This window comes from Cynoglossus semilaevis, chromosome 1 (assembly GCF_000523025.1).
Source record: "Cynoglossus semilaevis isolate Cse_v1.0 chromosome 1, Cse_v1.0, whole genome shotgun sequence".
Lineage (NCBI taxonomy): Eukaryota > Metazoa > Chordata > Actinopteri > Pleuronectiformes > Cynoglossidae > Cynoglossus > Cynoglossus semilaevis.
In genome coordinates, this window is record NC_024307.1 from 23,832,867 (window position 1) to 23,847,905 (window position 15,039).

General features: G+C 39.5%; 2 protein-coding genes across 8 annotated transcripts; one reads left to right on the forward strand and one right to left on the reverse strand.

The window, feature by feature from the left end:
- The first annotated feature begins 478 nt into the window (after positions 1-478).
- Positions 479-7,332, forward strand: tmem185 (transmembrane protein 185). The gene is made up of 7 exons (XM_008320292.2): positions 479-697; positions 1,537-1,713; positions 2,949-3,156; positions 4,030-4,113; positions 4,662-4,838; positions 5,805-5,928; positions 6,156-7,332. Exons 1-7 carry the CDS (start codon positions 660-662, stop codon positions 6,404-6,406), a joined length of 1,059 nt encoding a protein of 352 aa, XP_008318514.1. The 5' UTR covers positions 479-659; the 3' UTR covers positions 6,407-7,332.
- Positions 7,333-8,350: 1,018 nt separating this feature from the next.
- mus81 (MUS81 structure-specific endonuclease subunit) lies at positions 8,351-13,618 on the reverse strand. 7 transcript variants are annotated; one of them, XM_008320252.3, is made up of 17 exons: positions 13,512-13,618; positions 12,855-13,015; positions 12,371-12,500; positions 12,049-12,125; positions 11,831-11,950; positions 11,657-11,737; positions 11,479-11,567; positions 11,204-11,374; positions 10,968-11,126; positions 10,483-10,613; positions 10,276-10,388; positions 10,059-10,178; positions 9,835-9,930; positions 9,352-9,459; positions 9,151-9,254; positions 8,624-8,707; positions 8,351-8,541 (listed from the first exon to the last, which is right to left on the reverse strand). In XM_008320252.3, the coding sequence occupies exons 2-17, from the start codon at positions 12,993-12,995 to the stop codon at positions 8,475-8,477; spliced, it is 1,791 nt and encodes a 596-aa protein (XP_008318474.1). In that variant the 5' UTR covers positions 12,996-13,015; positions 13,512-13,618; the 3' UTR covers positions 8,351-8,474. The 7 variants fall into 7 exon arrangements, with proteins under 7 accessions (XP_008318474.1, XP_008318496.1, XP_008318479.1 ...); XM_008320274.3 differs by lacking the exon at positions 13,512-13,618 and adding an exon at positions 13,266-13,504; XM_008320257.3 differs by lacking the exon at positions 13,512-13,618 and adding an exon at positions 13,260-13,504.
- Positions 13,619-15,039: the final 1,421 nt, after the last annotated feature.

The following is a 15,039-nucleotide window of genomic DNA, read 5'->3' on the forward strand; positions in this document are numbered from 1 at the left end:
TATTTGGTCATGTACTGACTTATTTTGCTTGAAACGCGTCAGGTCAGCACATAAGCTGTTGGCTCAATTCTACCTCCTGTTGTCATTGTATGTCGCTGCAGTAAAGCAGGTTCGTCAGATTCTGGGTGACTGTAAGACATTCACGGCACGGGCAACCGGGTATATGACCTGTAATCTTTAAATCTGTTTACTTAGACTTCTAAAATTGAAATTCACAACTTTCTATTAATTACAATGATTTGTATCCTTACTCCTTTTGATAGATATTTGAAACTCCGCAATCATTCTGATTAGAAAGTAAAGTTTATGTATTTATTTTTCATTGTTTTAATAGAAAATGTAAAAGAAATAAGTCAAATTTCTGAAATTAATCTTAGGAATCTGCTGGAAAAAAGTTAGAACTCCAAAAATAGTTTAAGCTGTCCCTTCTTATCTGCCGTACTCCTCCTAAATGTTCGGAAACTGTTCGGGGTTGTTCGTGTGGTCACGTGATTATTGATGACGCGAGGGCTGCATAAACCAAAACAGTCGGGCTTTTAGCTTGCCGCACAGATAAAGGCAATTTTTCATTTTATGAAATGTTTTGTGTTAAAGATGTCAAACGTTGAAAAAATGAGAAATTTAACGTTGGCTTAGCCGAGCTGTTTTTGTGCTACAACATGAATTTAAGAGGACTTTTCCAGGACTTTAATCCCAGGTAACGATAGCACCACAGCTAACCGCATTAGCTGCATCAGCGTCAACCTGATTTTTTCTTTATTTTCTTTATATTTTAAAAAGTTTTTATAAATTTAAAGTGAGTTAAATGATGAGGAAAGGGTATGGTACAGTTAGCTTTCAGCTGCCACGGTTCGCTCAGAATGATACAGCTTTTAAAAGAATAAAATGTCTAAAACAGGCCTGGCTAACATGTTAGCTTCAGTCATTTCTATATACTTTATTAATGATTTTCTACAGAAAAAAGTAACTGTTGTTTTTCCGAACATACACTTAAATTGTTTATTTTGAATACAGACCAGTACACTTCTAAAATCTTTAAATTAGAGATCCCATACAGAAACTGGCTAAGATAAATATTGGTTTTGTATGTGTGTGTATATATATATATATAATGTGAAAAATAGAAATATATGTATGTATATACACATTCGTATATATGTTCGAAACTTTTAAATACTATTTAATAATATATAGTTACTACATATGTTAAAAATAATTATTGGTTATTTTTTAAATAGTTAGTATATAGTCTCTATATATAAACCAAAATGTATACAAAACTGAGAGACCAAAGAATTATTATTTGCATTTCCTTCCCTAGAATTCCTAAAATAAGGCAAGCAATAAATTGGATACAGTGAAACCACTATAAGTAATTAGCCATAAAATGGTAAACATTAGCCAAGAGATAACTAAAACAAATAATCAAAAGCTAGCTAGAGTAAGAAGTAGCAGTTTGTCCAAAGTCACTTGCTTCTGTCTTTTCTGTGTCTGTGTACCTAATTTCTATTTTTTACTGTTGAAACGTTGTTGCAGTAAGTTCCTGATCTACTCCTGTCTCCTGCTGTTTTCCGTGCTGCTCTCCCTGAGGCTCGATGGCATCATACAGTGGAGCTACTGGGCCGTCTTCACACCCATCTGGCTCTGGAAGCTGCTGGTCATCTTTGGGGCGTCGGTGGGCACCGGTGTGTGGGCCCACAACCCCCAGTACAGGTACAACATTTAACAAACACTGTAGCCAAAAAAACTGTAATTACTTTATCCTCTATTTATTATTATGTACAAGATGGTAAATATATATATATATATATATATATGCAATGTATAAAACAACACCTTCTGTGAGCGACTCTCTTGCACTGTTCTGTTTGTATTTACCTTGTTGACCAAATGCCTCAGCGAGTGTTGACTGTAGGGAGGGACACACAAAATGGGTTAGGTGGTTGTGTTTTATGTAGTGTTCATACCAAAAGAAATAGGTGTGGAATGAGCAGCAGTTACAGCATAAAAATGTTAATGGTGCGATAGCATGGGATTTACTCAGCTACGGTGCAATTGAAGCTTCAGATGTGACGCGTATTAAGTAGATAAAAAGAAAGACATCTGAGGCAGTGCAAATGAAGTTGGAAAAATTGCCTCTTGATTTTGGCAATAATCAAAATCACGACTATTTTGATTCTTATTGTAATCACGATTATTTAAAATGATTATTCGTTGATTTGAGAATTTGCTTTTATTAAACTTTAGTGAATGGTAAAGTGACAAAAAATAAACTAAGACAAAGTAAAAAATATATATAATATTATAATTTGGGGGCGGGGGGCTGTGTTCTGCTGTTCCTCTCCATTTTCCTGGGTGTCTTGAATGCACCAAGGTATAGCGCGCATGTGCATTTAGTTTGTTCTGTTGTTGGGAGCCAGAGGGGATTATGCCAGGTTTTCTGCATCAAGTGGTCCGTAGGTTTTAGCGTGAGCTGTGGCCAACAACAGCATCTATGGACTCAATGGAAGTAAACCACTTTCACATGACAAACAATCATTTCACTGCTGCGCTACAGTATATATCCATATAGTAAATACAAATAGATATCAAAAACAATGTGGCAGCGTACTAGTAACAAACTGCAGCACAATCTAACAAACATAGATAGAATGATTAGCATATATTCAACTTCTTCTTCCTCTCTCTCAAAACATGCTGAAAGTGTAACTGCTGTTTGTGTTTAGAGGGTGGGGGGGCAGTGCACCGCTGTAGTTTGTACTGCTACAATGACATTGGTACATAATCATTTGATTCTGATTGTCTATTTTTCATTATCTGGGAATCCAAAATCGTAATTGAAATCAAATTTCGATGAATCGCCCAGCCCTGCTGCATGCAGGCATATGATTTTTATCTTGTGGCCCACTAAGACGCTCACTAGTGTTTCTTCTCCTGTTTTCCTCCAGAGCTGAGGGAGAGACGTGTGTGGAGTTTAAAGCCATGCTGATCGCTGTGGGCCTCCACGTCCTGCTGCTGATGTTTGAGGTCCTGGTGTGTGATCGTGTGACCAGAGGGAACTACTTCTGGCTGTTAGTTTTCATGCCGCTGTTTTTTGTCTCGCCCGTGTCTGTGGCTGCCTGTGTCTGGGGCTTCAGACATGACCGCTCTCTGGAGGTAAAGGACACACTAAAACCTGTACCAATACAACATATATTAGTGTATTTTATTTAAATAGTCACAGGGATTGATTTGGGTTAATCACGATTAATTGTGAAAAAATAAAAGAACAGTTGGCTGAAACCAGACATTCAGAAAAATGTGAAAAACACAAAAATAATTTAGCCTTAAAGTAAATCTGAGGGAATATCACTTAAATAGACAGATGAATAAAATTGTGTCATGATAAGTTACCCCCATACTCCACTGGAAATGTCAGGGGGTACGGTTACCACTGCATTTAGCTGCCATTATAATCAATGAGAGATTCCACTGTGTGCGTCTCAGAAGCTTTCCATATGCGCTCAGCCCTGGCTGGCTCCAGCGTGCTGGAAATGTAGGAAGTCTATTTCTGGTGAATGCCACATCACTCTCAACAAATCAGATCGGATCAGGTCAAATTAGATACGGTATCAGCATACAACTTCCGCAACCTTCAAAATAAAACACAAGAAGTCAAACAGCCACCAAGAGTGTCACCTTGTTGATGTTCACCATGGACGAGGAGAGACTGGTTCTTGAAGTGGAAAACCACAAGATTCACAAGTGATCTTCCACCGAAGCAAGCTGCTGCTGTGATGCTCCTGGTAGAATATAGGCTATATGGCTAGACAGACCCAAGCTGCCACTGATGTTCCTAGTGTCAGGGTTAAAGTTAACCAGAGAATGGTAAAGTTATCCCCCGTTAATAGGCAAAAGTCTGCAAGTTGGACTAAAAAAAAAAACCCAGCAAAAATCAAACACCAAATATAATATAATGTGAAAAATGCATTGACAAGTGAAGCACTGACCTCAAATATGACCTCCACATGACCTTCTCTCTGTCTTCAGTTGGAGGTTCTTTGTTCTGTCAACATTCTTCAGTTCATCTTCATCGCCCTAAAGTTGGACAAAATCATCGAGTGGCGCTGGCCGGTAAGAAAGACACACAAACACAAATGAAGGAAGATGTCACACTCAGATTTCGGGTGCAGTTCCATTAAAGGTGCGGTCAGTAACGCTCTGTCTCATTATATTATTAAACATCTGACATTACTTCAAAGCAGAAGTCCTGTTGTACCCCTAAAGAAAAATTGTTTCCTCAAAACAATACAACAATACAATAAGTTCACATGTAAATCCATTCACAATGTAAATCCAACATCCTGCAAAAAAGTATGGATGGATTCAGGAAATGTTATCTTGTTCATATCATTTTCATAGCGCCCCCTACTGACTATTGTCACACACATCAAATAAAACCATGACTATTTGATTATTACTGAAATATCTTAGCATTTAATATAGAATAACAAGGTATTCTACTGTATATCAAGGTAGGTATGTACAGTAGGGGATCTCTGCTCCATCACTCAGTCACTTTGTACGTCCTTGACCTTTGGAAGGCTCCTGTACGACTCAGGAGGGCCGATAACCTCGTCTGTTTCTAAATTGTGTCAATACTTGTGTGTGTTGTCTTCCAGGTGGTGTGCGTCCCCCTCTGGATCCTCATGTCTTTCCTTTGCCTGGTGGTGCTCTACTACATCATCTGGTCCGTCCTCTTCTTGCGCTCCATAGACATCATCGCTGAGCAGCGGCGTACGCACATCACCATGGCCATTAGCTGGATGACCATTGTGGTGCCACTGCTTACCTTTGAGGTTTGGTTTTACTTTTACTTTACATCACTAACTGTATCGATGTCTGTGAGCTAAAATCACTGATTTTCTCCATTGACTTTGGTCTGTGAGCTAAAATCTCTGATTTTCTCTGTGGACTTTGTTCTGTGAGCTAAAATCACTGATTTTCTCTGCGGACTTTGGTCTGTGAGCTAAAATCTCTGATTTTCTCTGTGGACTTTGTTCTGTGAGCTAAAATCACTGATTTTCTCCATTGACTTTGGTCTGTGAGCTAAAATCACTGATTTTCTCTGTGGACTTGGGTCTGTGAGCTAAAATCACTGATTTTCTCTGTGGACTTTGTTCTGTGAGCTAAAATCACTGATTTTCTCCATTGACTTTGGTCTGTGAGCTAAAATCTCTGATTTTCTCTGTGGACTTTGTTCTGTGAGCTAAAATCACTGATTTTCTCTGTGGACTGTGGTCTGTGAGCTAAAATCACTGATTTTCTCTGTGGACTTGGGTCTGTGAGCTAAAATCACTGATTTTCTCCATTGACTTTGGTCTGTGAGCTAAAATCTCTGATTTTCTCTGTGGACTTTGTTCTGTGAGCTAAAATCACTGATTTTCTCTGTGGACTTGGGTCTGTGAGCTAAAATCACTGATTTTCTCCATTGACTTTGGTCTGTGAGCTAAAATCTCTGATTTTCTCTGTGGACTTTGGTCTGTGAGCTAAAATCTCTGATTTTCTCTGTGGACTTTGTTCTGTGAGCTAAAATCACTGATTTTCTCTGTGGACTTGGGTCTGTGAGCTAAAATCACTGATTTTCTCTGTGGACTTGGGTCTGTGAGCTAAAATCACTGATTTTCTCCATTGACTTTGGTCTGTGAGCTAAAATCTCTGATTTTCTCTGTGGACTTTGGTCTGGTTTGTTTTAGAAAATAAAAGACATTTGCTTGTTATTGTGAACATAATTATGATTTTATTTTTCTTTGTGGTTTCTTCAGATCCTCCTGATTCACAAAATAGAGGGAGCCGACAATCTGAACTTCGTCTGTGTGTTTGTTCCTCTGTGGCTGTCACTGCTCACACTCATGGCTACGACCTTCGGTCAGAAAGGAGGGAACCACTGTGAGTGTTGAGGTCACGTGACTATCTTCTCCTGACCTGTGTCTATTTAGCACTAATAGTTTTTATATGCATCAGTTCATTACTTTCTTTAGTTATGGATAGAGCACCTGAATTAGATTAACTGTTGTTTTCCATTCAGTTAAGTTCTATTTGAATGAATCCTTCAGAACAAAAATGTTTATTTTCTCACCTCTGTATCTCTGTGTATTATCTGATCTTTTATTCAGGGTGGTTTGGCATACGCAAAGACTTCTGCCACTTCCTGTTGGAGCTCCTCCCCTTCCTGCGCGAATACGGCAACGTGTCTTACGACCTTCAACGCAGTGAAGACCCAGAGGCAGTTGAGGACCTGCCGGTCCCTGAACCGCCGCCTAAAATTGCCCCTATGTTCCACAAGAAGACGGGCGTTGTCATCACGCAGAGTCCAGGGAAATACTTTGTCCCGCCTCCAAAACTCTGCATTGACATGCCGGACTAATCATGTCTCCATGACGACTAGGCAGCTGTGGATCTGTTTGTTGACACAGGATGGGTTTTTTTGTTATCAGCTGTTTCTGAGTCGACCCCCAGATATTAATTTTCCACCTGAGGTGGAACCGTTATTGCAAGGACGACGAGGAATCACCACACTGTTCAGCCAATAGCTGGAGGGAGAGCTTCACTGTGTACATTTATCATCGACCCTGTTTGGGTCAAATGGATTCACTCACCTATAAACTTTTAAGCCGATGTTGCAACTGTGTGAACACAAGACTCTGTAGCAGCTTCGCATTAAAATGCAAAACCCATGTAATGACGACAGCCTTGTTTTCTTCGGATGGGACCAGCAGAGGGACGGAGGGACCCTGAGAAGATTTTTCCAGGATTGCTGTTCCTGTTTCTAACGAGCAAGTAGAAAAATCAGGGGTGAGGGGAGGAAACATTTTCTTACTGGACTGTCAGAAAGAAGCGAAACACCAGCCTTCACAGCAACTGTGAAGCAAAAAAGAGAGAAAATCTAGTCCTGAAGGAGCCAACGTCAAAGTGATGACATCTTCCTCAGCTCTCTTTATTTCCAAACTGCAGGGAACAATCGAAAAAGAGTCTGCTGGTGTGAGGAAAAAGTGGGAGAGCAGAGAAAAGTGGAATGTTTCCATAACAGAGGACGGAGGAGACGCTGTGTTCATCACTTCTTTTTATTCCTGTTGTTCGGTTTTAATCAAAGACGATTGTCAGGTTTGGGACCAGAGACGAAGACTTTATATGTTTTTATTTGGTTTTTGTTTTGTTTGTTTTTTTTATACGCTAGAGTTTTAACCATTTCTGTTCACATGATTCAGATTAGCTCCTTCCCCAATAACAGAAAAAACTTGTTCCACATCTGTGATCCTGTCCAAGATTAAACCTGAAACCTGATAACTTTAACGTGGTTCTCAGAGCAGATCTTCAAACACAAACACAGAGAGGCTGAACTGAACAAACCAAGTTCAAAATAATTTCTTCAAACCCAGCTGTGAGTAAAACAAGATTTAAAATCCTAAGGATATCACTGTCACTCTTTGTTCCCAGTTTTCCTCATCAAACTGATCTGGCCCACAGGTGGACCACACAACATCTGATGTCCAAAATGCGGGTTCAGTTCTAAATAATTTTCTCATCAAGCATCATGTTGTATTTTAGACCAGGACATTACATGGTCCAGATCTGGTATCTTGTCTAAGGGTTTTCAGGGACCAGACTAACTCTCAACTAGTTTGGTTGATATGTGGCCTACAGTCCATATCTATGATGTGGGTCACAAAAGCATGTAACCCATCACTATGGCTGAGTAGAGTGACCAGGCAGGTGGATGTGGCTCAGTCGCAGAGCCAAACCAATGATGTTCTACTGGGATTAAGATGTAGCATTCAGAATCTATCCAGAGTTCCACATAGACTTCTGATATGGTCCACATTCTTCTAATCCAATATGGGCCATAATAGTATGGGTGTAGGTTTGGGTTTAGAAATTCCTCATAAAAAGCATTTTATCCACTCGGCCACTGCTGACGCACCGTTTTGTTTATTTGTTTGTTTTGTTGAACTGACAGTAAGGTTTATGAAATGACAACAGGAAAGTTGTTTGATTTTTTTTGTCAGTTACCACATTAACTTTCTTCATTTGCAGGTGTTTTGATGGTTAAGACGAGGGAGTGCAGCTGCGTCCCCGCTGACTGAGTGAGTTTAATACTTTTAGTATTTCAAACTAATTGTTGTCAGAACCCCTAGAGCTGCTGTGGAGATGAAGAACTTCAAATAAGTTTGAGAATAGATTAAAAAAAGACTCCGCTGCCTCTATCAAGTTTAAATGTGTTACTGATGACTTCACTGATTTAAATCCTTGGTTCAGTTTTACCTCAGTGACTACAATGACATATTTTTACATTAAAACAGTCAACGTTGGAAACTTTAGAAAACAATATTTATTGGAAACAATAATTAGAGAATGCTAATGACGGTGGTTTATTTAATAACAAACAAAAAATAGCAGCAGCTTCAGTTGTGGTTGAGGCAGTTTGATGAGTCTTTTTATGAGAGCGCCCCCTGTGTGCAGTAGAGCTGATACACTGTCCTGCTCAGAGCTGGACCCAGGTTCCTGCAAAAACAGAAATGAAACATTTCCTTAACAAGCCTAGTAAAAATAACGGATGAAATGTCGGAATCAAACAGTTACAAACCTTTTGAGTTTTCCATATCGGACGGAGGAAAGGAGTTTCTCTTTTTCTGATTCGCTGACACACTGTTCATATGCCATCAGGAGACTGCAGGGTAGACCAAAGTAGTCGTTATACTGTAGTATTTGCAGGGCTGTGAATCCATTAAATAATTAACCCTGATTAAATTAATCTCACAATCTGTAGTAAAAAACCTTCAGGTGGACACTGGTCAGTTTTTAATCCTCTTATAAGCATTGGAGTTGACAGTGGTTTACTGCAAACTATGGAGGATGAAAAGTGCTAACAATAAATAAATATATCAAATTAAAATTGGAATTAAATATTTAAATGTGTTATTAGTTAATTTAATTAAAACTTACAATAAAAAATAAATTTAAAAGAATAAAATTAAGCAAAATTCAGCATTAAATTTCATTTTTGTTTGGTGGAGCACTGTGGGATTTTCTTAATGTCAAGTATGTGTTGTGGCTCAGAAAAAACTGTAATACACTGGTGTAGTTGTAGTTGGTGTGGATGTGGTGACTCACCTGCGTGGAGACGTGTACTGGTCCAGAATAGCTGCAGCTTTGTCTCCAGACAAACCACTGATCTGCATCAACTGTCGAGCAAACACTTCCTTCACCGTCTGACACTGAGCAGCACAGATGTGGGGCGGGGGGGACAATCATTTTATTATTATATTCTTGGTGTGACTGAAGTAAGACTTTTAGAAAGTTCAGAAGCAGAACCTTGTTTTTAACAGCTCCATGGTTAAACTCGGCGAAAGACATGAGTGAGTCCTGGTCTTCACCTCCGTCACCCTCCAGCTCTCTAGAGCGACAGGTCAGTGTCCGCTCCTGAAACACAACATCCACCCTGAAACCTGTGCATGACTTAACCCTTGTCAGACCCCTCCGTCCAACATGTTGAATGGAGGGGTCTTGTTGTTGTTGTTGTTGTTGTTTCCTTCTATCCAGTGCTGTCTCAGACTCTTGGCCCAAAAATAGACCAGAACCTGAATGAACACTGAGCCACACAACCTGGTTTTCTCTGTCGTCTGTTTACCTTTTTTAACCACCTTCTGTTAGTAACTTTGTCTTTTTTGATGCTTTACATTCACTTTTTTATTTCATTTAAACTGCAGCGGTTGGACAGGGAACACCTCATTCTTCTTACGATGCGTGCGTGCGTGCGTGTGTGTGTGTGTGTGTGTGTGTGTGTGTGTGTGAGACCTGGTAGAGTTTGGCCAGGCAGCGGGTCATGATGGTGAGGTACGCTGCAGATTCTCTGACCTCCTGGACTCTTTTTACAAAGAAGCCGTCGACCACCTGCAGAGGAATAAGACCAAATTGAGAACAAATGCCCTTCCAGTTACAACCACATGTTGAACAAACAGCTCCGCCTTGTGGACGGTCAGAGAATAGATCTGTAAACTTTTGAACGGTTGTGTATGTACCTGCGTGTTGACGATGGCTTGCTGCAGTGTGGCCTCAGGTATACTCAGGTGAGCAGCAGAGGAGCCGCATTCCTCCACCAGGTAGATGGGCCGACGGAGGCCACATCTCTTCAGACGAAACTGCATTAGACAGTAAATAAAACAAAATCTCAAATACTTGGAGTAAATATTGACCGTCAACTACCTGAGCTGAGGGATGTGTGAGGGATGTGCTGACCTTCTGCTCCCTGAAGCGTCCATCGATTATGCTGCCACACAGGTCGTCCATCCTCTTCCTCTCAATTATATAATCCAGCACCAACTCTCTGCCCACCGGCGCCCTCAGCTGACCTGAGAACAGAAAAACAAACTGATAATTCACCACACAAATTTCCTTAGACCTGAGACCAACATTGCTCCTCTTCAGGAAAGTCTTGGTTCTTACCTGGAAGAGGGGCCAGTTTTTCCCGGGCTACCCACAGGAAGTCGCCAACGTTGAGTTTCCTGACGTCAAAGTTGATGCCATTTCTCTGAAGCTCTTTGACCAGTTCCTGTTTCTTCTGGTGATTCCCACCCCTGCAATGACATCATAGAAATGAGGATCCAAACAACAATTTTGGTAACAAAAGGTACTCCTGATTTTAAGTTGCCAAAATCCAGTACAGACGATCCTCGAATTCCGTTCCTGTGGTGGGACGTAACTTGACAAAGCCATCTTAGAAATCTAGCACACCGTGACGACGTAGTCATCTGCTCTGCTCAACAATTAGTTCCAATGCTAAATTTGTTTCAATGCCATACATTGGAATAATGGAACAATTTTCTTAATACATTTACGATGTAACCACGATGTCGTAAACTGAGGACCCCCAGTACAAACATACATCTGAAATCAAATGTCCAGATTATACTGATGCTTGTTCCTCTCACCCAGTGGTTTCTATAAAGTCCACACACAGAACAATGTCAAAGGTTCCTGGAAGAAGTCGATCTCTGCGGCTTGTCCTGCTCATCATCTGTGAACTTAAATCCACGGCACTGCGGCTACTGCTGATTGGCTGTGGTGCAGAGTGATGAACCTCTGCAGGACTGAACAGGAAGTGGTTTTTGTTAAAGCAGGAAAACAACGTTTTTTAAAACATTACTTTATTACTTTATCTTCTTACTTCATTCCCTCTTCATCTTCTTCACTCCCAGTCAGATCCACCAGCCCACCACCTCCTTCCAGCTCCTCTTCATTCTTCTCGTCACTCCTGACCTGTGACCTGACCTGGGACGACTGTTCTGATGCCTCTAAACGCCTGGCCAGAGCCACGCCTTCCTCGGTCAGGGAATATCTGATCGGACAAGGACAAGAAAAATGTGGTTAGATTCTTTCACAGTGAATCTTTGAATCTGACAGAACAGACTGTCTGTGATTAGAGACTGAGTTTATTTGTACCTGGCAGGGTTGTGGGTTTTGATCAACAGGTTCTTCTGGATCAGGGTGCTGACAGAAGACCAGGCTGTGTACTTACTGCCCACTTCTGGCTACAAATAAACCAACAAAAAACACATAAACCACTCAACATGACCATAAAGGAGATTTAATTAGGAAATAAACAGTTTATTTTTCTCACCACACTGAAGGACTTGTCACAGAGAAGCTGAGCTTCTGTTTGCAGCTCCATCTTAAACATGAAACCTTTACTGCCTGGAGTCTGGAGAGGATGAAGATGAAGAAAAACCAGGAAGATGATGAAGAATGAAATGCTCTCTGTGTTTACAGTCATGTATTCACAGAAAAGTCAAACCTTTGACTGTCTGTAGAGAGTGAGCAGTACAGCGTAACCTCCAGATCTCCTCTGAGGAACATACTCCCTCTTTCTCCTCCCACCTCCTTTTGCCTTCCCATGATTCTCTGCATCACCCTTCTACATGGAAACATTGGAATACAATCACTTGGATTTATGGGATGTAGTTATAGTTTAAATGAAGGAAAACAATGTTGCCAGATAAAGTCCTGTCTTACCTGTCTGTTTTGTTCTTCTGCTGCTCCAGCAGGTGGCAGCACTGCTGCACGGAGTGAATGAATAGAAGCATTTGGACCTGGAGAAAAGACTCCATGGATTAAACAATGAAGTTGAAGCACAACACAAAACACAACACAAAAAGTCTGATATGAAAGGTACCATTCCATTCTTTAAGATAAAGTTTGACTTTTGGTAAATTGTCTTTATGAAATTTCCTCTAAAGTTTTGTTCATTTTCATTCTCATGTCATAAAAAGAAAAGTCAAAGCAACAAACCAGTATGTCCTAAAAAGACAGAGACCATCCTTCTGCTGCTCCTCACCGTTCTCTCTCAGGTATCGCTGCATCTTCTCATCCAGGATTTTGCAAATTCCATCTCCAAAGTTCTGCAGAATCTTTGCCTCCTTGGCATTTTTCAGAGGCAGTGGGTATTTGTTCAAAGAGTTGATGGCCTTGTGGGAAAAAAACAACATACACTTGGTTAAAGTCCAGGAGATGAGCTGCAGGTCAGAGTCAAACTGTTTGACTGAGGAAATTCTGATGGACTGAGATCGTTTTTTATAGTACAGTAAAACTTGATGGTGGTGGAAGTCAACAGTTTCTGAACAAATGTGATTAAACCATGAAAATGGAGGCAGTAGTAATGACTGAAAAATAGATAACAAGCATGTCATGTAAAATCTTTTTGCTTCCATTGTTTGTGAACAGCATTATTAAAAATAAGAATTTTGTCTTGATGTAGGTCTTACACCAAAGGAAGAGAAGACCACATTTCGACCTGCGCTGTGCTGTGGGTCTGTCCTCACCTTCTGGTACGTGTACTGGATCTTCAGTCCCTTTTCTTTGGCCTCGTCCCTCAGCTCATTCAGCCACTGAAGGAACAGTGGGTTGGGGCACACAGGCAGGACGCGCTTCTTACCATAGCGGACCAGCTCTGGAGAAGACATAGTTCCTGAGGATGTGACCCCTGAAAGACAAACATTTTCACTCGGACAGAAAAAGGTCATCGTAATAAAACTCGACAAAACTATAATTTTATTAAATTGCACTAAAGTCAACTATTTAGATGGCGATTATTATATTGTAATAGCTTACTCATGAAATAGTCGTCTAAGATTCAGAAGTTAGAGGAAGATATTAAATAATAATGTAAAAACGTTTTCTCATTGATTGGATAAAGTACTAGTAATTAGTAAAAAGTGCAGTCTCACTTTTACCGTTTTACCCTTTTCCCCCAGTGAAAAAAAGGTTCTTCGGTCAACATCTCTGTCTTACATTACTTTAACCCTTAAATAAAATATTGAAGTCATTAGCTTCAAAGAGCTAACGTTAGCAGACTCCTCGTCTGTCTCATTAGTTTCCTAAAGCACCAACCGGAGACGTGGACGCATAAAACGACTTGTATAAATAGTTATACGGAAAAAATATAATATATATATTATTAGCTTATGATAATAATTTACCCCTTTTAGCCCGCAGTAGCTACTACCGCCGTGTTTTTAATCATACACATAACACTTCCGGTTGACGGTCAGGTTGCCGGAAACGAAAGCTGCACCAAACACTTTTCAGGTGTTTATAACAATATAAATAATACATTATTTAATGCATTATAGTAGTTCTTTAAAAGTCAAAGAAAAAACTTTTTTTTTATTCAAGTGAAAGAAATAAAAAAGTGCTTCAGAATTGTTTCTTCTTTCTTTGCAATATTTCATTATTTTGTTTTAAGTCAATTTTAAATAATTGTATTTTAGGTTTACATTATGCAAAAGTGAACAATAAATGTAGTAATGGTTCCAGTAAGGCTAAATGAATAACAGATATTAAATATTGATTTTCTTGATTCAATGCCCTTCAGTGTGTGACTAACTGATCTGTTTTTTTTCAGCTCTCAGACCCTAAAACCTCAGACCGTTATTTGGTTTCATCCCGAAGCTGATTCCACATATCCCCAGGCTGAAGGGAGTTTGCTGGAATCTTCTGACAAGACCGGACAGAGACCAAGAATTCAACCTCACCCTCTTCCCTCTCTGTCTTTTGCCGAAGAGCTCACACAGGAAAAGGTAAAAAAAAAAAGGAAAAAAGTGGTGTAATTACTGCACTACAGACATTTTTTCTTTTCCTCTTACACCACACTGAAAGAAGAGTGAAATGATTAAACTGACATTTACCTGGTTTACTAAAGAAAGTCTGCAGTATGACAAAAAGAACAAAAAGAAAATTACAAAAACCCAAACATAGCTAACATTACACTAAAGAGTTAAAAGCTGATCAGTGGAAAACCAAGCCAGCCATACCATAATCATTAGTCATTTTAAACATGAGCCAACTGCTAACCAATAGTTGGCCTAAGAGTAGCTAAAATATTACCAAAATGACTATGTTAACAAAGTAGAAACCTTAAGGTTAGCAGAAAGTAAAATATTATGAACAATTAGCTCCAGATAGATATATATAAATTTCTAGAAACAACTTTAATAATCCACTAATGTTAAGTTTTGTATCCATGTAAAACACTGAGACCGTTTCTAGATTTAGTTGAGTATCGGTTTATTATAGATATGCTGTGAACCATCATGTAAACACAGTCACTGTTTTATTAAAAGCCCAGTAACTTTGGACATTAATGTCCATTTGTGCATCATATATATTATTTAAATCCATTTCATAACATGTTTGGTACAAAAACCCAAATCTTTTTCTTTACAGAGAAGAAAAGCCCAAATGAAATATTCACAAGCAACAGAAAAATACCTTCAACATGTAACAATCCCAAGTATGCAATGATCCACCTCCTAATAAGTATATTCCAGAGGAGGCAGGAGTCACACTTGGCCTTGTTGTTGACATTATTTACAGTTTCATCCCACATCCACAGAGGTCATTATAAATACAAGAAAATACATATCTATACATATTTTAAACAAGTTCTAAAAATCTGTTTCAGTATAATCTGACTCCTTATTTATTTCTGTATTCTATGGTCCTAAT